A 14,570-nucleotide genomic window follows, 5' to 3' on the forward strand; every position below is an offset into this window, starting at 1 on the left:
GAACGTATTCGAGTTACTGGATCAACATGTGACGGTCAACGTCCTGGTCCACAACGTTTACAACCCAGGCTCAAGACCGCTACATCTGCGTGACAGATTCCGCCCAGCGACTCGAACAGGTGCAGCAGTCGTCAGAAGACAAGGACCAGTAAGTGCCAACACCGTAAGACGTCATCTAATAGAAGTAGGACTCCGTGCACGACGACCTTATGTTGGAGCTATCCTCAGGGATCATCACCGTCAGCAGCGTTTGATATGGGCTCAAGGACACCAGACATGGAGAAGAGTAGACTGGCAAAGTGTGCTCTTCAGTGATGAGAGTCGCTTTCATCTTTATCACGCTGATGGCCGTCAACGTGTGTGGAGACGTCTTGGGGAACGTCTTGCAGACTGCTGCGTCTTCAAAACGAATCAATGGGGTGGGGGTAGTGTAATGGTGTGGGGAGGCTTCACATTTCATCACCGGACCTCCCTACACATTTGCAGGGGTCGCATTAATGCTATAGCCTACTGTGAAGATGTCTTGCAACCAAATGTTGTTCCGATGTTTCGAGCGCACCACAACTTCCGCACTTCAACAGGATAATGCACGTCCGCATACCGCCCATTTTAGTATGGACTACCTGGCTGCTAACAACATCAATGTCTTGGACTGGCCAGCCATGTCTCCGGACATGGCACCGATAGAACACGTCTGGGATGAGATTGGACGCCGTCTGTATCGGAGACCACAGATGCACACCATTGCTGCTTTAGAAGCTGCTCTTGTCCAAGAATGGAACAATTTGCCCCAGGCCTTCTTTCAAACATTGGTAAATTCCATGCGATGTCGCTGCACAGCGTGCGTAAGAGCCCTTGGAGGACACACGCGCTACTGACATCTGTGTCGTACTTTTGGTTTTGACCCCCTGACTTTGTACCGTTGATTACAGATTAAACATCCATAAGTGTACAAATGTGTTGTTATTGATGTGTTCCCATTTGAATATTGTTCACAATAAGAAGCAAAATAAATAAGATATGTTTACAGGATCATTTTGTTATACGAAAAACTAAGTGATGCGTTTTCCATGGCGCTCAGTATATGTGGTTTACATTAGTGAGATGAAGAATCCTATATAATTTCTGTTTATTACGTCTATCGTTATGGCCCTTGTTTCACTTTATTGAACCTTGTGAACGCAAAAGTTATCATCCGATCTTTCTGAAATTTATATGCATTATTTAAATTAGTGAAATTTCTGTAAACTACTTCCAAAGTTGAGGCCCTTGTTTCAGTTTGTAGAACTTTGTGATTCCTCAAACGACAAAATTATAATCTGATCTGTATGGAACTGTCTTGTAAAGACCCCCAATTACCTACAAAGGAATAAATATGCGACAACCCTTGTTGACCGCTTGGACGATTAAGCTGCTGTGGGCGTATGTTTCGTTGCCTTGCAACCTATCTTTAGTATAATATGTTGAATTTTTGTACACTGTATATGTTGGCCAAAACATAGACAAAAAATCATGTAAGAATGTAGGAAAAAAAATCAAATAATGAAATTATAGAACAAAGTCAAAGATTCAGCCTTTTATAAAGAAAAAGGATTTAAAAGAATAGTCGTCATTATATTGTATAAAGTAAGTTATGTCCACTATACATTCAGGAGAATTTATTTCATTTTTGTTTTCGTTTTTATTTACAAAGGTTGAATTAATAGATGTTAAACGTCACCTAGAAACTAAATCAAAATATGTTTTACATCTTCAAAAACGAGGAATCATAAAAGAGGTAAACAATTTTAATGATTGCTGCATAAAAATTGATTATTTATGGGTATGATCAAAGAGGAATAACTCTTGTTTAGTCCACAATTCAACAAACTAGGTCTTTTTGTGAAATATAAAATTTATATATGTAAAACTACAACTATGAATGAATAAAATGTTTCCTAAGTATTTTATTTTGAAATATTAAATTTATTTGTTATCATACTGTGTTTAATTATAAAAAATGTATAATAGATTCTTTAATTGAGTAGGCATGAGTTTGATCTTTTGACAACAGTATCTATATTTATAAAATATTTTTTACTTCAGAGAGTTTTAACACCAGATGATCCTATGGGTGGTTATGAAGATCCTGTTTATGATCCTAGTCTTCTGGACAAAATACCAGAGGAATTCCTTGACTTATCACTTGAAAAACTTATTCATAATCGCATTGAGTTAGAACATTTCAGAGAGTTTTTAGCAGAGAATTATGCCAGCATGGATCTGTTATGTTGGATGGAAATAGAGGCATGGCGTCGTATATCTCACACAGACGAGAAAAAAAGGGACCAGAAAGCCAAAGAAATAAAAACAAAATATTTAAACAAAAAATATTTCTTTGGACCGAACAGTCCAGCTGGTAAAGAGGGCCAAGAAAAGGTAAGCATTTAATAAATTGTATATTTATTTTTGTGTAAGTGGAAATGGCCTGGTTGGTTTTGTGGACATGAAGACCGTGACTTCATATCAGAAATTATTTGCTGTAGATCGAAAAGTTGCGTGCTTCTTTTAATTAGTAGTTAGTGACACCAGTTTATTTCTCTGATAAACTAAAACCCAAATTGTTCTTTTCTCTGTTTTTGAAATGTTTTTTTTTTTTTTTTAACATAAGACTATGGTTTATGGCAGGTACTTGTTCAGGTTAAGAAGTTTCCTTGTGTAGGTGTTATTGTATTTCCTCTAGTACAAGTACTTACAGTAATAGCTACAATCTGGTTCTCTATGTGTCACACTATTTACCATGTATGTCTAGTAGTACCAGTAATATAAAAATGTGTGTAACAGGAATTGTTAGGCAATAGCCATGTAAACTGCCTGGCTAAATGCAAAGTGTTATCAGGTATTCCATAAAGTGTAGTTACATCCTGCTTACTTTTAGGATCTGTATTACATAGTTTATTAAAACATCTATTGAGAATTTCTTTTATCTAGAGTTATGAGTTTGTATGTGGCGCATTGCTGAGTGTTTTATGTTAGATTCTCTGACTAGTTCAAGCTTCTTGGTGAGTTTGCTTCCATGTAGTATATCCGGACTTAATAACTCGATATCTAAGTACAATTTATTTCTTTCATTTAATTTCTGACTTTGATCCCTCATTCTCTTCATCACTCTCATTCATATAACCTAAAAAAAACAGGTTGACATTGCAGGTCCCCATGGTGCAAGAATTCAAGGTCAGTAGAGTAACTTCCCTTCAGTCAGGTAGAATTGTCGACCAGGTCTGTTTTTATAAACGGTGAATGTTGAAATCAGGGAAATGAAGACCAGCTGTAAATACGACTGGTACAAAGGAAACATGTTTAGAGTCAAAATAACTCAAACATTGAAAAATACTTCTATTTACAGAGAGTGGAAAGAAAGGAATAAGTCTGGGAAATGGATTTATAGGGAAGAATGTCAGAGTTTTTTACGTCCTAAAAACTTGATGGCATTTTGTAAAAGAAGGAAAATATTGTTTTGTTTTATGTTATTATCAGGGTGGTTTTAAGACGCTGACATTTCAACCAGACAAGTTTTCAACCTTTTTCATTGAATTCCTTCTCTTTTGTTCATTCTATTGTCTTCTGTAACATTCCGAAACTTTTAGAACTTGTAAAGATTTTTGCTCTACCAGAATTTTATCAAATGGTGCTTTAGTCCAAATATGATTATAAAATGGTAAAAATAATATAACTTTTTAAAAATCTTCATCTGATCCAGTCTTTGTGGGCAAATTTAAAAACCATTTGACACATATATACAATATACCTAGTAAAATTAGGTGGTTTTATTTTACAGATCTTTTTCTTTATCATTATTGGTTCAAGTCAGTTGCAAATCATTTTATGTAAACTCCCTTAAATCTGTTTATTTAAAAAGCAGAGAATATTTCATTGGTTTTCATTGCATTCATTGCATTCTCCTACAGAATATGCTACATGTTTAATAGCAAAATTATTACAGCATTTCTCTTGTTGTTTAAAATGACTTTACATTTATATCTGTTGATTTGAGAAGCAGAGAATATTTCATTGGTTTTGTACGTGTGTGTGGAGAGGTGTCCTGGGAAGGGGGTGGGGAAGACCACATTTTGCCATCCCTCCCAAAAAAAAGGCTTTTCTTTCTGCGTTCTACCACAGAATATGCTATATGTTTAATAGCAAAATTATTACAGCATTTCTCTTGTTATTTAAAATGACTTTGCATTTATAATATCAATTTTTTTAAAAGTTATACATTAATATTTAAATTTCATTGAGTTCATTTTTCTTTTTCTTTCACTACATTGCACTTAATGGATAATGCAGGAAATTTCCTCTGGCATTCACTTAAAATAACATTTATGTAAGTTGGAATAATCTAGAATTCCAATAATTTTCAATTATAGATAGTTGTGTTTTAAAAGACATACTGCTGTGTAATTTGATAATTTGATAAGCACTTCAGACCCACGTCCTTAGCACATCAAAAATGGCTTATAAAAACAATTTAGCCACTGCAAGCATTATCAGCCCAAACAAGAATCGAGAAGAAAATTGAAGACAAATAAATGAAGAAGAAAAGCGACCACATATTTCGTTAATTTGTTTGTTTTGTTAGTTTAACTTTTGCTTGAAAATGGAGGCAGACGGCAGGAAATTTGTGATAGCCATCTGTCAAAATGGCGGACATTTTGTACAACTTCGGGTTATTTCACCCGAAACTTACATCTGCAAAGATCTTGTGCAAACAACTAGTTTCCTGACTCAAGACCAGTTAGCCGCAAGTTTATAAATTTTTGCCGCCAACCACATGGCTTTTACGGACACATTTTTTCCCCATGGAATAACAAATGTACATCTCCGGAACCACACCTAAAATCAACGAACGTGTGAAAATATTGGAGTAAAATTAATTTCCTTGGAAACATGTGTATTCTATGATATAATAAAGAACTTCCTGTTTTTATTGTTTGAAGAAAATTATGGACGATGGCTGGTTTATTCCTTGTTATTCTTTACAAATGTAGAAAAATAGATCAAATCTGGAACTCCAAATTAAGTTAGCTGAGTTTATTTTATCAGATGATCTTGTTAATTTAAACAAACTGGAGTCTTTAAAGATGTAGATCCTCCAATTTTATTACAATTATAAAATATTACAGATGATTCATTTAATCCAGCAATTAATTTTATAACCTTAAATATCTGTATAACACTAATCTTTCAACTATCAAAAATATGATAAACCACATAATGACCTATTGTGTTGTGATTTACTTAACATCATATAAAGAGACCTCCATTTCTCTGAGTCTTTACTATTTTATTAAACTAAAAACTGGTATTTGGTAGTTAAAATAGGACAACTATAAATTTGCAAAAGGAAATCTCTTTAAAAAAAAAATCTAATTCATGTTTTGTGATAGGTAATGTTACTGAAAATCATCTAACAAGTAACAATTAGTAGTTAGTAGGTCAGAGTTCAGATCTTCATTCTCTCCAAAAATGGTCCCATGAACTATGAAGAGAAAAGAATAGAGAAGATTAGAGATTGAGGAACTTTGATTGTCCATGTATGTGGAATATTTTCTGTTTCAAACTTTTTAAGAAATAATGTATGTATATCTTTGTAATATTTATATTTTGAAGGTAATGAATGCTGGAGGTGGTTGGGGTAAACTATTGGAAGATCGACCACCAAATGCTGTTATACTTGAAGCACAAAAATATGTCCGAGAACGTCTAGAAAAAAAGTGGTTCCCCTTGTTTTTAACAACTGAGGATTTTGCTGATCGGCAAAGAATTGATGAAAGCATGGCAGATGTAGTTGATGATGTCCTAGTACAGAAACGAAAGAGATCACAAGCTGTCTGGAAGGTACAATATTATCAAATAGATATGTTAATCAACCATATTTACTTCCCCTCTTTGTGAAATAACGGGCCTAAAGGTTCATAGATTATAAGAATATCATAAGAATAAAGTGCATTATCAACCTATAGATTTAAATTTGAAGCGTACAATCAAATAAAATGAAATTAGGTTCAACATCCTACTTTTCTGATCTATCCGGACTAATGAAGATGGTCATATGCCATGTTGAGTGCTTTGATGAAAATTTTGCCCTGACAGCGGTTCTACAGCTAAGTAAAAAATAACGTCAAAAGTAGGAACAGTTTGTTGATATGAGTAACAATACCGATAACAGAATCGATGTATGACATTTGAATATTTTATAATAAAACCAGCATGCAAGCACCAAAACCCTATTTGTTTTTAAAATTTATAAGAAACATTGGAGGACATGCATAAACATACTTAAGTTTCATCTGGTAAGTTTAAAAAATATGTAAGTTGAGAAGATTTGCAGACGGTATTAAGTATGAACACCAATAGAAACAACTAACTGTAAGTTACATGTTGTAGTATATTAATTTACAATCTCTGTTTTTTTGTATATAAAACCTGTTTCCAAATATCGCCCAGAGTTAAGAGCTTAGATAATTACAAACAGAATAGGCATATTTTACGTTCCCTACTCTTCGTAACATGTGTACATATTTTATGCATCTTGTCTGCACATGTTATAAAAATGTTACACAGTAATTTCTGTAGCAAAATATGAGGACTAACTGTGAGAAAATACCAAACATAAAAGCTTGTTACAGTTCGAAACAAATTGATATTTTTGTCAAAAAAACATAAAATGTAAATTCCTCAGCTGTTGTTTGAGATCAAGGGAATATTTGTCTTTTTTTTTTGTCACTTATTCCAAAGAATTATTCCACCAATTTTCTGAAAATATTTTTAACTTTATTTAATAACTGCTATTTTGAGTTTCATCTGTCTTATGCTACAGCTTATTTACAATATTCCCCTTTGTTTTATAGCTTGAACAAAAATATGAAAAACTTTTTTTTTTTCATTTAATATTTTTGATGGACTTCCTGTCTTTCAATTTTAAAGGTTCATGTAGAAATATCATGTAGAAAGTTAATTTTGTTATTGTTAGGACTTAAAAACTAATTATACAGTGTCAGCAAATTCAATCATTAATTCGTCGCAACAAATATGTTTGTAAACCTACTTCATGCAAATCTAGTTTCTTCTATATTATGCAATTTATAGAAAATTTTCTATTTCTTTCTATAATTGAAAATTGTTTATGCAATTTGTTCATGCTTTAACGAATAATAAAATTATACATGAATTTATAAGAACTACTTTCTACCCAGTTTTCCATTAGTTAACAGATTGTGGAATATAACAGATAGAAATTTGTTGAGGCTTGTTTGAGTTTGTTCTAGAAGATCATGACAAACAAGGTGCTGTAATTTGTAAATTGTCGACTCCCTGGGGCAGACGGCAGCTGAAATAACAACTTTAAGATTATAAGCGCCAGGGAGCCATCAATTTTCCACCCCTCCCTCACTTATTTCGACTTATTTTTCACATTTGTGGAGATAAAAAGGAGAAATGTTATCAAATTCTTTATTGTTTTAAGTTAGAAGTGTTAAATCCAGTTTAGAGAACTATTTGATGTACTGCTTAATATCCTAATGAAGAATGCATTTCATTTACGAACAATTTATTTTACCAAAAAAATTCTTAAATCACAAACCTTATTGATTTTATCTTTTATAAAAAGTATTGTTTTCCTAGAACAATTTCCAGTTTTAAAAATTGTTTCTTTCTAGTAAATAGACTTAATCCGGCAAGTTTTTATGGATACTAATAATAACATTAACATGAGTATCCCAGTCATGTTACACTGACTAAATTACTAGGCTTAGTTTTATAATTTGATTAGTAACTATATCCCTGATTAAAATATTTGGCTTAGTTTTATCATTTGATTAGTAATTGTGATTAAAATAGTTTTATTATTTGTTTAGTAATTCTCAACAAGAGAATCCAAATTACGTCACACTTATTAAAATACTCCGTTTAGTTCTATTATTTGTTTACTAAATGTTACATTAACATGAGTATCTCAGTTATGCAACTCTGATTAAAATACTAAGCTTAGTTGTATAACTTGTGTAGTAAAGTATAAAATCGACCAGCAAAAACAGCCTGGTTCGATAATTTGAAGCCAACATTGGGCCATTTCACAAAGCACACATAAAATGGAGCCACCGTGGCTAAGCGTGTAAGACACTGACTCGCTAGCCTGGAGGTCGCTCCTGGTGATGGCAGAGAAAGTTCATTGCGATTTTCCGGCGTGGTTTCCCCTTGTCAGTGGTGCAGGATGGAGGGCCTGACAAGGACAGCTGTCTAGTCGCTTGGATGGAACGAAAAACCAAGGTCCTGTGTACACATTGGCGTGCACGTAAAAGATCCCTTGGCAATTGGAATTCGATATAAGAGTAGGCTATAGTGCCGCTGTCCGGGCAAAATTTCCCTCATAGCACACTGTATGGCATATGCACATCTTCATTAGCCCAGTCGAAGCAGAACAGTTGGACTTTAAATCCCATTTCATTTCATTTCATACATAAAGTTAGATATATGTAAGTTTAATAGAGTTTTTTATTTGAAATGTTTTTTGTGTGCTTTGTGAAACAGGGCCTATGTATTTATTTCATGGATTTCAGTTTTAATTTTTTTTTGTGTTTTGGGGACTTTCTTTTTAAAAATACTCATAAGACTCTAAGAGTAATAACTAATCAGGGTGTACATTATTAGTAAATTTTATTTCTTCTTTCAGTTATTAGAAAGTCGTTGGACATCATCTTCAAAGGAAATTGTTACTATACGTAAAGCTTTGTTAAATCCTGTTACATCACATCAGTTCCGACGTTATGTCTCAATCAAGGGGGATAATCTGGAGAACAATGTCCTTTTCTGGCAGGAAGTACAGAAATATAAGGTTTGTGTTAATACTTTCAGGAACAATATGTATATTGTTAATCAGCCAGATTAAAAGACAAACAAGACAAAGATTATGACCCTTCTTTTGATTATTAAACATCCAAATCAAGATCATTGACATGATATAATCTATAGCATTACTAATTGTTTTTCTCTGTCATTTAACCACCTGTGAATCAGTAGAATCTATCTCACTAAACACTTTTATTTTAAAACGGTTGTTTTTATATAATGATAAATATCTAAAAAATTGTTAATAATTAAATCTGGTTTCTTTTTTAGGATATGTACCATGCTCATTCTGATGATGGACTTCTAGCCCAGAAAATCAACGCAATTATCAACTGTTTCATAGACTCACAGATTCCTCCAAGTATTCAGATAGACATTCCTCATGATATGGCTGAAAAAATCTTAGATCGCAAACATGAACGAGGTCCATATCTTTTTAGAGAGGCTCAGGTAAAGAGGACGAACATTTTAAAAATTTTCATTCATGACAGCTTTTGTCATGTTCTAGTCCACCACCATATCTTATTCACAGTACTTTTCATATTGCAGTTAATTTATTCAAGCTTTCCAACCACAATTTCTTTAGAAATTGTAAAGAGCAATCTATTCAACTTAATCCATATAAAACATCTAGAGGTAGATTTCACAAATTAAAAACACTTATATGGATATACTACTTCTGAATTTATTAACATGCTACGTTTCGATACACATACAGATATCGTTCTCAAGCAAATAACGATATCTGTGTGTGTATTGAAACGTAGCATGTTATTGTTAATAAATTCAGAAGTAGTATATCCATATAAGTGTTTTTAATCTATTCAACTGTCTGTAGAATTTTTAAGGCTATCCTATGAGAACATTTTACCCCATCCCCCTACTTTCAAGGATGGACATTCAAATAATTCATTAAATAGTGCATTAATCTAATTTCTCTACTAAGAAATTTGTACAGGGGTTTCTTTTTTTAAATCCTATTGTTATTGTAAAGAATTTATTTGACAAAACATTTTCAGCTGGCTGTTTTCCGTGTTCTATCTGGTCATTGGACAAGTTTCTGCGAATTCAGAAGTAATTTAGCTGATGATAAAATATTACCAACTATTGAACGTCAGCGCCGTCATGCCAAGAAAAAGGAACTGAAAAAACAGCAAGAAATGGAAGAACGCATGGAAAAGGTGAGATTAAATGATAACAATTTAAATATTTTAAAGAACATTTCAAATATTTTTTAGGAAATACATGTAGTATATTGCAAAAAAAAAAGACCTTGTGAACTTTATAAAAAAAGCCAAAAAGGCAAAGAATTTGCATTTACAATGCAGTTTTATTAATAACACATAATTTTAAAATAAACTGAGATATTTTATTGGCAAGGAAGTGATCATGATGTATATATTGAAATAAATAAACTGTGCTTGTATTCTTAGACTGAGAAATTCATGTGCTGATATTTTTAGACTGAGAAATTCATGTAAACAAATAAAACGAGAAATATTAGAAATGATTGATAAAGATATGGTAGAAGTCAAAGTTTAATTTGTTGGCTCATTTAACTATTGATAATAACAGCAGGTTTATGTTGACATGTTTGACTTATTGAAACAGACATGTTGTAGATATAAATCTTAACTTATGTTCCTGTTAGTCAAATTCTTTTTTTTTTCTACTCACAGCCAAAACCGATAAATCAAATCATTTTGGTAAATTGCATATGTTTATATTTCTATATGTATTTTGGAGAACTGAATAATTAAAAATTATTTTAAAAAATAAAATTTTGTTGTTGCGTTAAAGCTGATGCTGGTTATTTGGAGGATTTTAAGCCCTGCAAAGTACAATTTTGTGAAAGTTGAATCAGTCCAAAAATGATTCTTTTCTTATATACCAAGTTCTGATGAATTGAAAATTTCACAATATTTGGCATTCTCTGCTGACGATATAAACAGGCTAGCACCACCTATATATAAGTGTTCAGTAAATCTTCTGATAGATAACATTTTAATTCCATTAATTCCAAGGCAGAGGATTATCTTTTGTTGATATTTTGGTTTTGTTTTCTTAATTAAATGTTATATAATCAATCTGAGTAAATTTTAATGTGGATTAAGCCATGAAAATTTAGATATTGTCCAAAAATTACAAATGACAATCAACAGCTTTAAGTGGATACCAATTTGTGTTTTTCAGCCAACATCCCAAATCAATATTGAATATTTTAAATAATAAATTCTATTTTGAGCTTAAAATTTGATTGCACACAGTTAATGAAATCAATCTCATGTAAAATTGATTACAATAAAAGTTAAAGTGGCTTGAAGTAGTATTTGAGCAGCTGTTTAGACAGTAGATACCATGACAACTGTATAAACAGTCAAATATATAATTTACAACTTCTTATCTTGTTTTTCTGATTAGATTCAAAGTTTTCTTTCCAAATATTTGTAGAGAAGTGGAGAATTTATAACAAGATAGTGTACATATGGGGCAATGCTAAAACCAACCTCTGTGTCAGTGCATGTTTGCAACAACTGTCACTATATTTATTCCTTTCAAATTTTGAACAAGAAAATCAATTCAAATCTAGTACTTACTGAATTTGTTTGAAAGTGATTTTTATGATATTCATTGTTAGCCATTTTTGTATGTGTAATTATTTATGAATCTTACAATCTTATTCTAGAAACCCTTTCCAGCGAGTAATAAATTTTTCTGGCGTCCTAAAACCATGTCATACAGTGAGGTACCGTACATGAAAGCAAGAATAACCTCCCCTGCTTATTGCGGTTTTGTGCCTTGATCCATTATGACTATATATTCCTTTTGTGTACCCCTTTTAAAAAGTGTTCATTATTTTTTGTTGTATTTTTTTTGTCTTACTAAACATAGTTTTAATAAAGGCTTTTAAAATTGTTGACAACAAATGCATCTTCAGTTCAGACTAGTGTAACATTCTTCATACATGTATCTGGTGTTGTGAATTTGTATTTGAACAGGGCTATATTAACATAATAACAACGTGTGTCTTGTTTATTAATAAGTGTTTCGTTTTGATTTTGAATTTATTGTGTAATTGAATCTGACAACATAAACAGGAATAAAAGATAACTTCCGGGTATGTAGGATTTGTGAAAGGGGTGGGCTGGTATAGCCAAATGGCTTCCCCTATAGATAGGTAACGGCTCTATTTTGTTTTCCTAGTCCGTGGTTTTATCAGGATTACTGTCTATCAATATAACTACTGAAAGAACACATTCAAGGAAATTTTTTAATAAGCATTAGCTTTTATTTCAAATGGAAACAATCTTAGCATGTAAAATTTATTCAATGAAACAACAGTGGGGTTGTGCCCATTAGTGAACATGAGCGCTTAGGTACTAATATAGAAATACTGGTGCTTACTCAGGCCTTGGACGATTTCACAGAGAAAATGATAACCTTTTAATGGTAGTTTAGCCTTAATGCACAGGCTGATCAACTAAGAACACATATCATCAGAGACTATGAAAAGTGTAGAGTCAAAAAAAAAACTAACATGAATACATGTACAGGTAAATTTTACTTATTCAAATTATTTGTTATACATCTAAATTTTAATATTTTATTGACAGGTTCGAAAAGAAACTGAAGCTAGAGGTGATGTATATGTTGATCCCTTTAAAAAGTTTAATGAAGAAAGTGTGGTTGATGAAGAAGATTACCAAGAAAAAGATCGAATGACATGGACTTATAGTAATTATATGAAAGCCTTAGATGAAGAGGATATTATGAATAATACAAATGAAAGCATCTTTAGTTCTGTTACTGATTTGAGTAAGTTAATTACAATAGCTGTATGATTAGTGAGCAGAAATCCGCCCGTATATTTGTTATCACTCGTCACATCAGTCAGTTATATAGAGAGATGACTGTGTTTTCCTTTGGCGTTCGTCACTTCCGATTCAGGAAACCTGTATTACTCAGCTATCGTAGCAATGATCTCTGTGTTAAAATTATATTAGGAATGTGTTCAACCAGCTCTATCACATATGTGATAATGACTGGCACCAATATTGTCCTTTAATCCTCTTGTATCCTTTGCATAAAGCATGAAATGCTTGCTCTTGTGTTTACTACTTTATCCACTCCAGTATAAAGTATTCAACATATTTTTTGTTCTCTATGTTCAGGTTGACATTTGATCAATGACCTATAAAATGTATATGAACTTTATAGATTTCTAGTGCTCCTCTCCTTAAGAGCCATTGCCTGGGCAACACCCAGTTTTCTGTTTTCACATAAAATACTCCAAATTTTGTTGAACCTATGGGTAGATGGTAAAACAATATACATTTACATGTTTTCAAATTGTACAAAACACATGCATTTTACACAAACTTGCAGTTTTAATTCCCCAGAGGCATCCAATACATAGTTTCTGGGCGGCAACATTGTCGTCTGGTCAACAGGCAAGACCTGGTTACACACGTTAACAAAATAAACCCAATGAAAAGGCAAAAGCACTTCACACACAAGTTTGAAACCACTTGTCAAGCTACATGTGTGCATTTTTTAAAAAAATGGATTTAAGCTAAAAGCTTACCAGGCAGAAGTTTTTTGATCCTTCTGAGATTCTTGTTAAGTACATTTACACCAAAATGTCAAAGTTTCTTGATCTGATGTGGGATTTGGGAATTATTCCTGTCTGTGGTGGATGTTTCCATTCAGATGGTGTCATGTATACTTAGTTACTTTTTTAAGACTAACAAAAGAGTAATTCAATGAATTCATCAATGAAATCAAGTGTTAAATTTGTACAGGATAGGCTTATACCTAAATTCAGTCGGGGTTTAATAAAATAACCAATGTTATTGTTCAAAAACTGCAAAGTTTTTTTTCATATAGTTAACTCTTCCTGTCCATATGTTGTCCAAGTGGTCACCCTTCAGGGTCTAGATCAATGTTAAAAATGTCCGCTGTTAGTTTAAAAACAGGAACAACATTTCAACCTCAAAACATTTCCTAATAAAAATAAACACGAGGCCAGAAAAAAACGGGAAATTCAACCCATAATGTCCAGTAAAACAAATAAATGGAAATTGAATTATTAAAAACAGAAAGATATTAATGTATAAAATGGGTTATAAGCGATCATTTTTCTATCACATGATTTCCTGAAAGCATCATTGAAATTTCTGCAGCGAAGTAAAACACAGGGGATTAATTGATGTCAGGATTAAACAAATGTGGCCTGAAATGTATCAACATGTAGCCTGTGGTTATAATTAAAGATGTCTTTTCTTTATCAATTGGTTTCAGTCGCCACATTTCATACGTTTATTTTTCTTACGCTGCGCAATCCTTTCATGTTCAGACCGAGAAAATGTTACAAATCTAATACCACATGTCCCTAACTTAAAGATAAAAAAAACACAAACACTGGAGGAGACTCTCGGTACCAACAGACTGTCAATATAATATACTTTATTTTACGTGACATTTACAAACAGCCAATAACTGGACAGACAGCTCTAAGACTTCTTTAATCCTTTATTGTTGATTTCTAAATATACAGGAAATCTAATGTTATTTAATGTCTCCATGACATTCCCATTTGTTTTTTATCTTTTGGTATGATGATGGACATTTCCTTTTGATTTTCTTATCCCTTTTTTCTTTTCACTCTTCGTTTGTTCTATGCT

At 32.4% G+C, this 14,570-nt stretch overlaps 1 protein-coding gene across 2 annotated transcripts in view; it reads left to right on the plus strand.

Moving 5' to 3' along the window:
- Positions 1–14,570, plus strand: part of LOC126818150 (regulator of G-protein signaling 22) — a 53,914-nt gene that overhangs the window by 32,582 nt on the left and 6,762 nt on the right. For both annotated transcript variants that reach the window (XM_050545367.2, XM_050545370.2), the window contains 7 exons: positions 1,694–1,777; positions 2,086–2,418; positions 5,650–5,877; positions 8,711–8,872; positions 9,157–9,336; positions 9,906–10,067; positions 12,501–12,702. In XM_050545367.2, the coding sequence (XP_050401324.1) occupies positions 1,694–1,777; positions 2,086–2,418; positions 5,650–5,877; positions 8,711–8,872; positions 9,157–9,336; positions 9,906–10,067; positions 12,501–12,702 (1,351 nt within the window). The remainder of the gene's footprint in view (positions 1–1,693; positions 1,778–2,085; positions 2,419–5,649; positions 5,878–8,710; positions 8,873–9,156; positions 9,337–9,905; positions 10,068–12,500; positions 12,703–14,570) is intronic.

This window comes from Patella vulgata, chromosome 4 (genome assembly GCF_932274485.2).
Source record: "Patella vulgata chromosome 4, xgPatVulg1.2, whole genome shotgun sequence".
Lineage (NCBI taxonomy): Eukaryota > Metazoa > Mollusca > Gastropoda > Patellidae > Patella > Patella vulgata.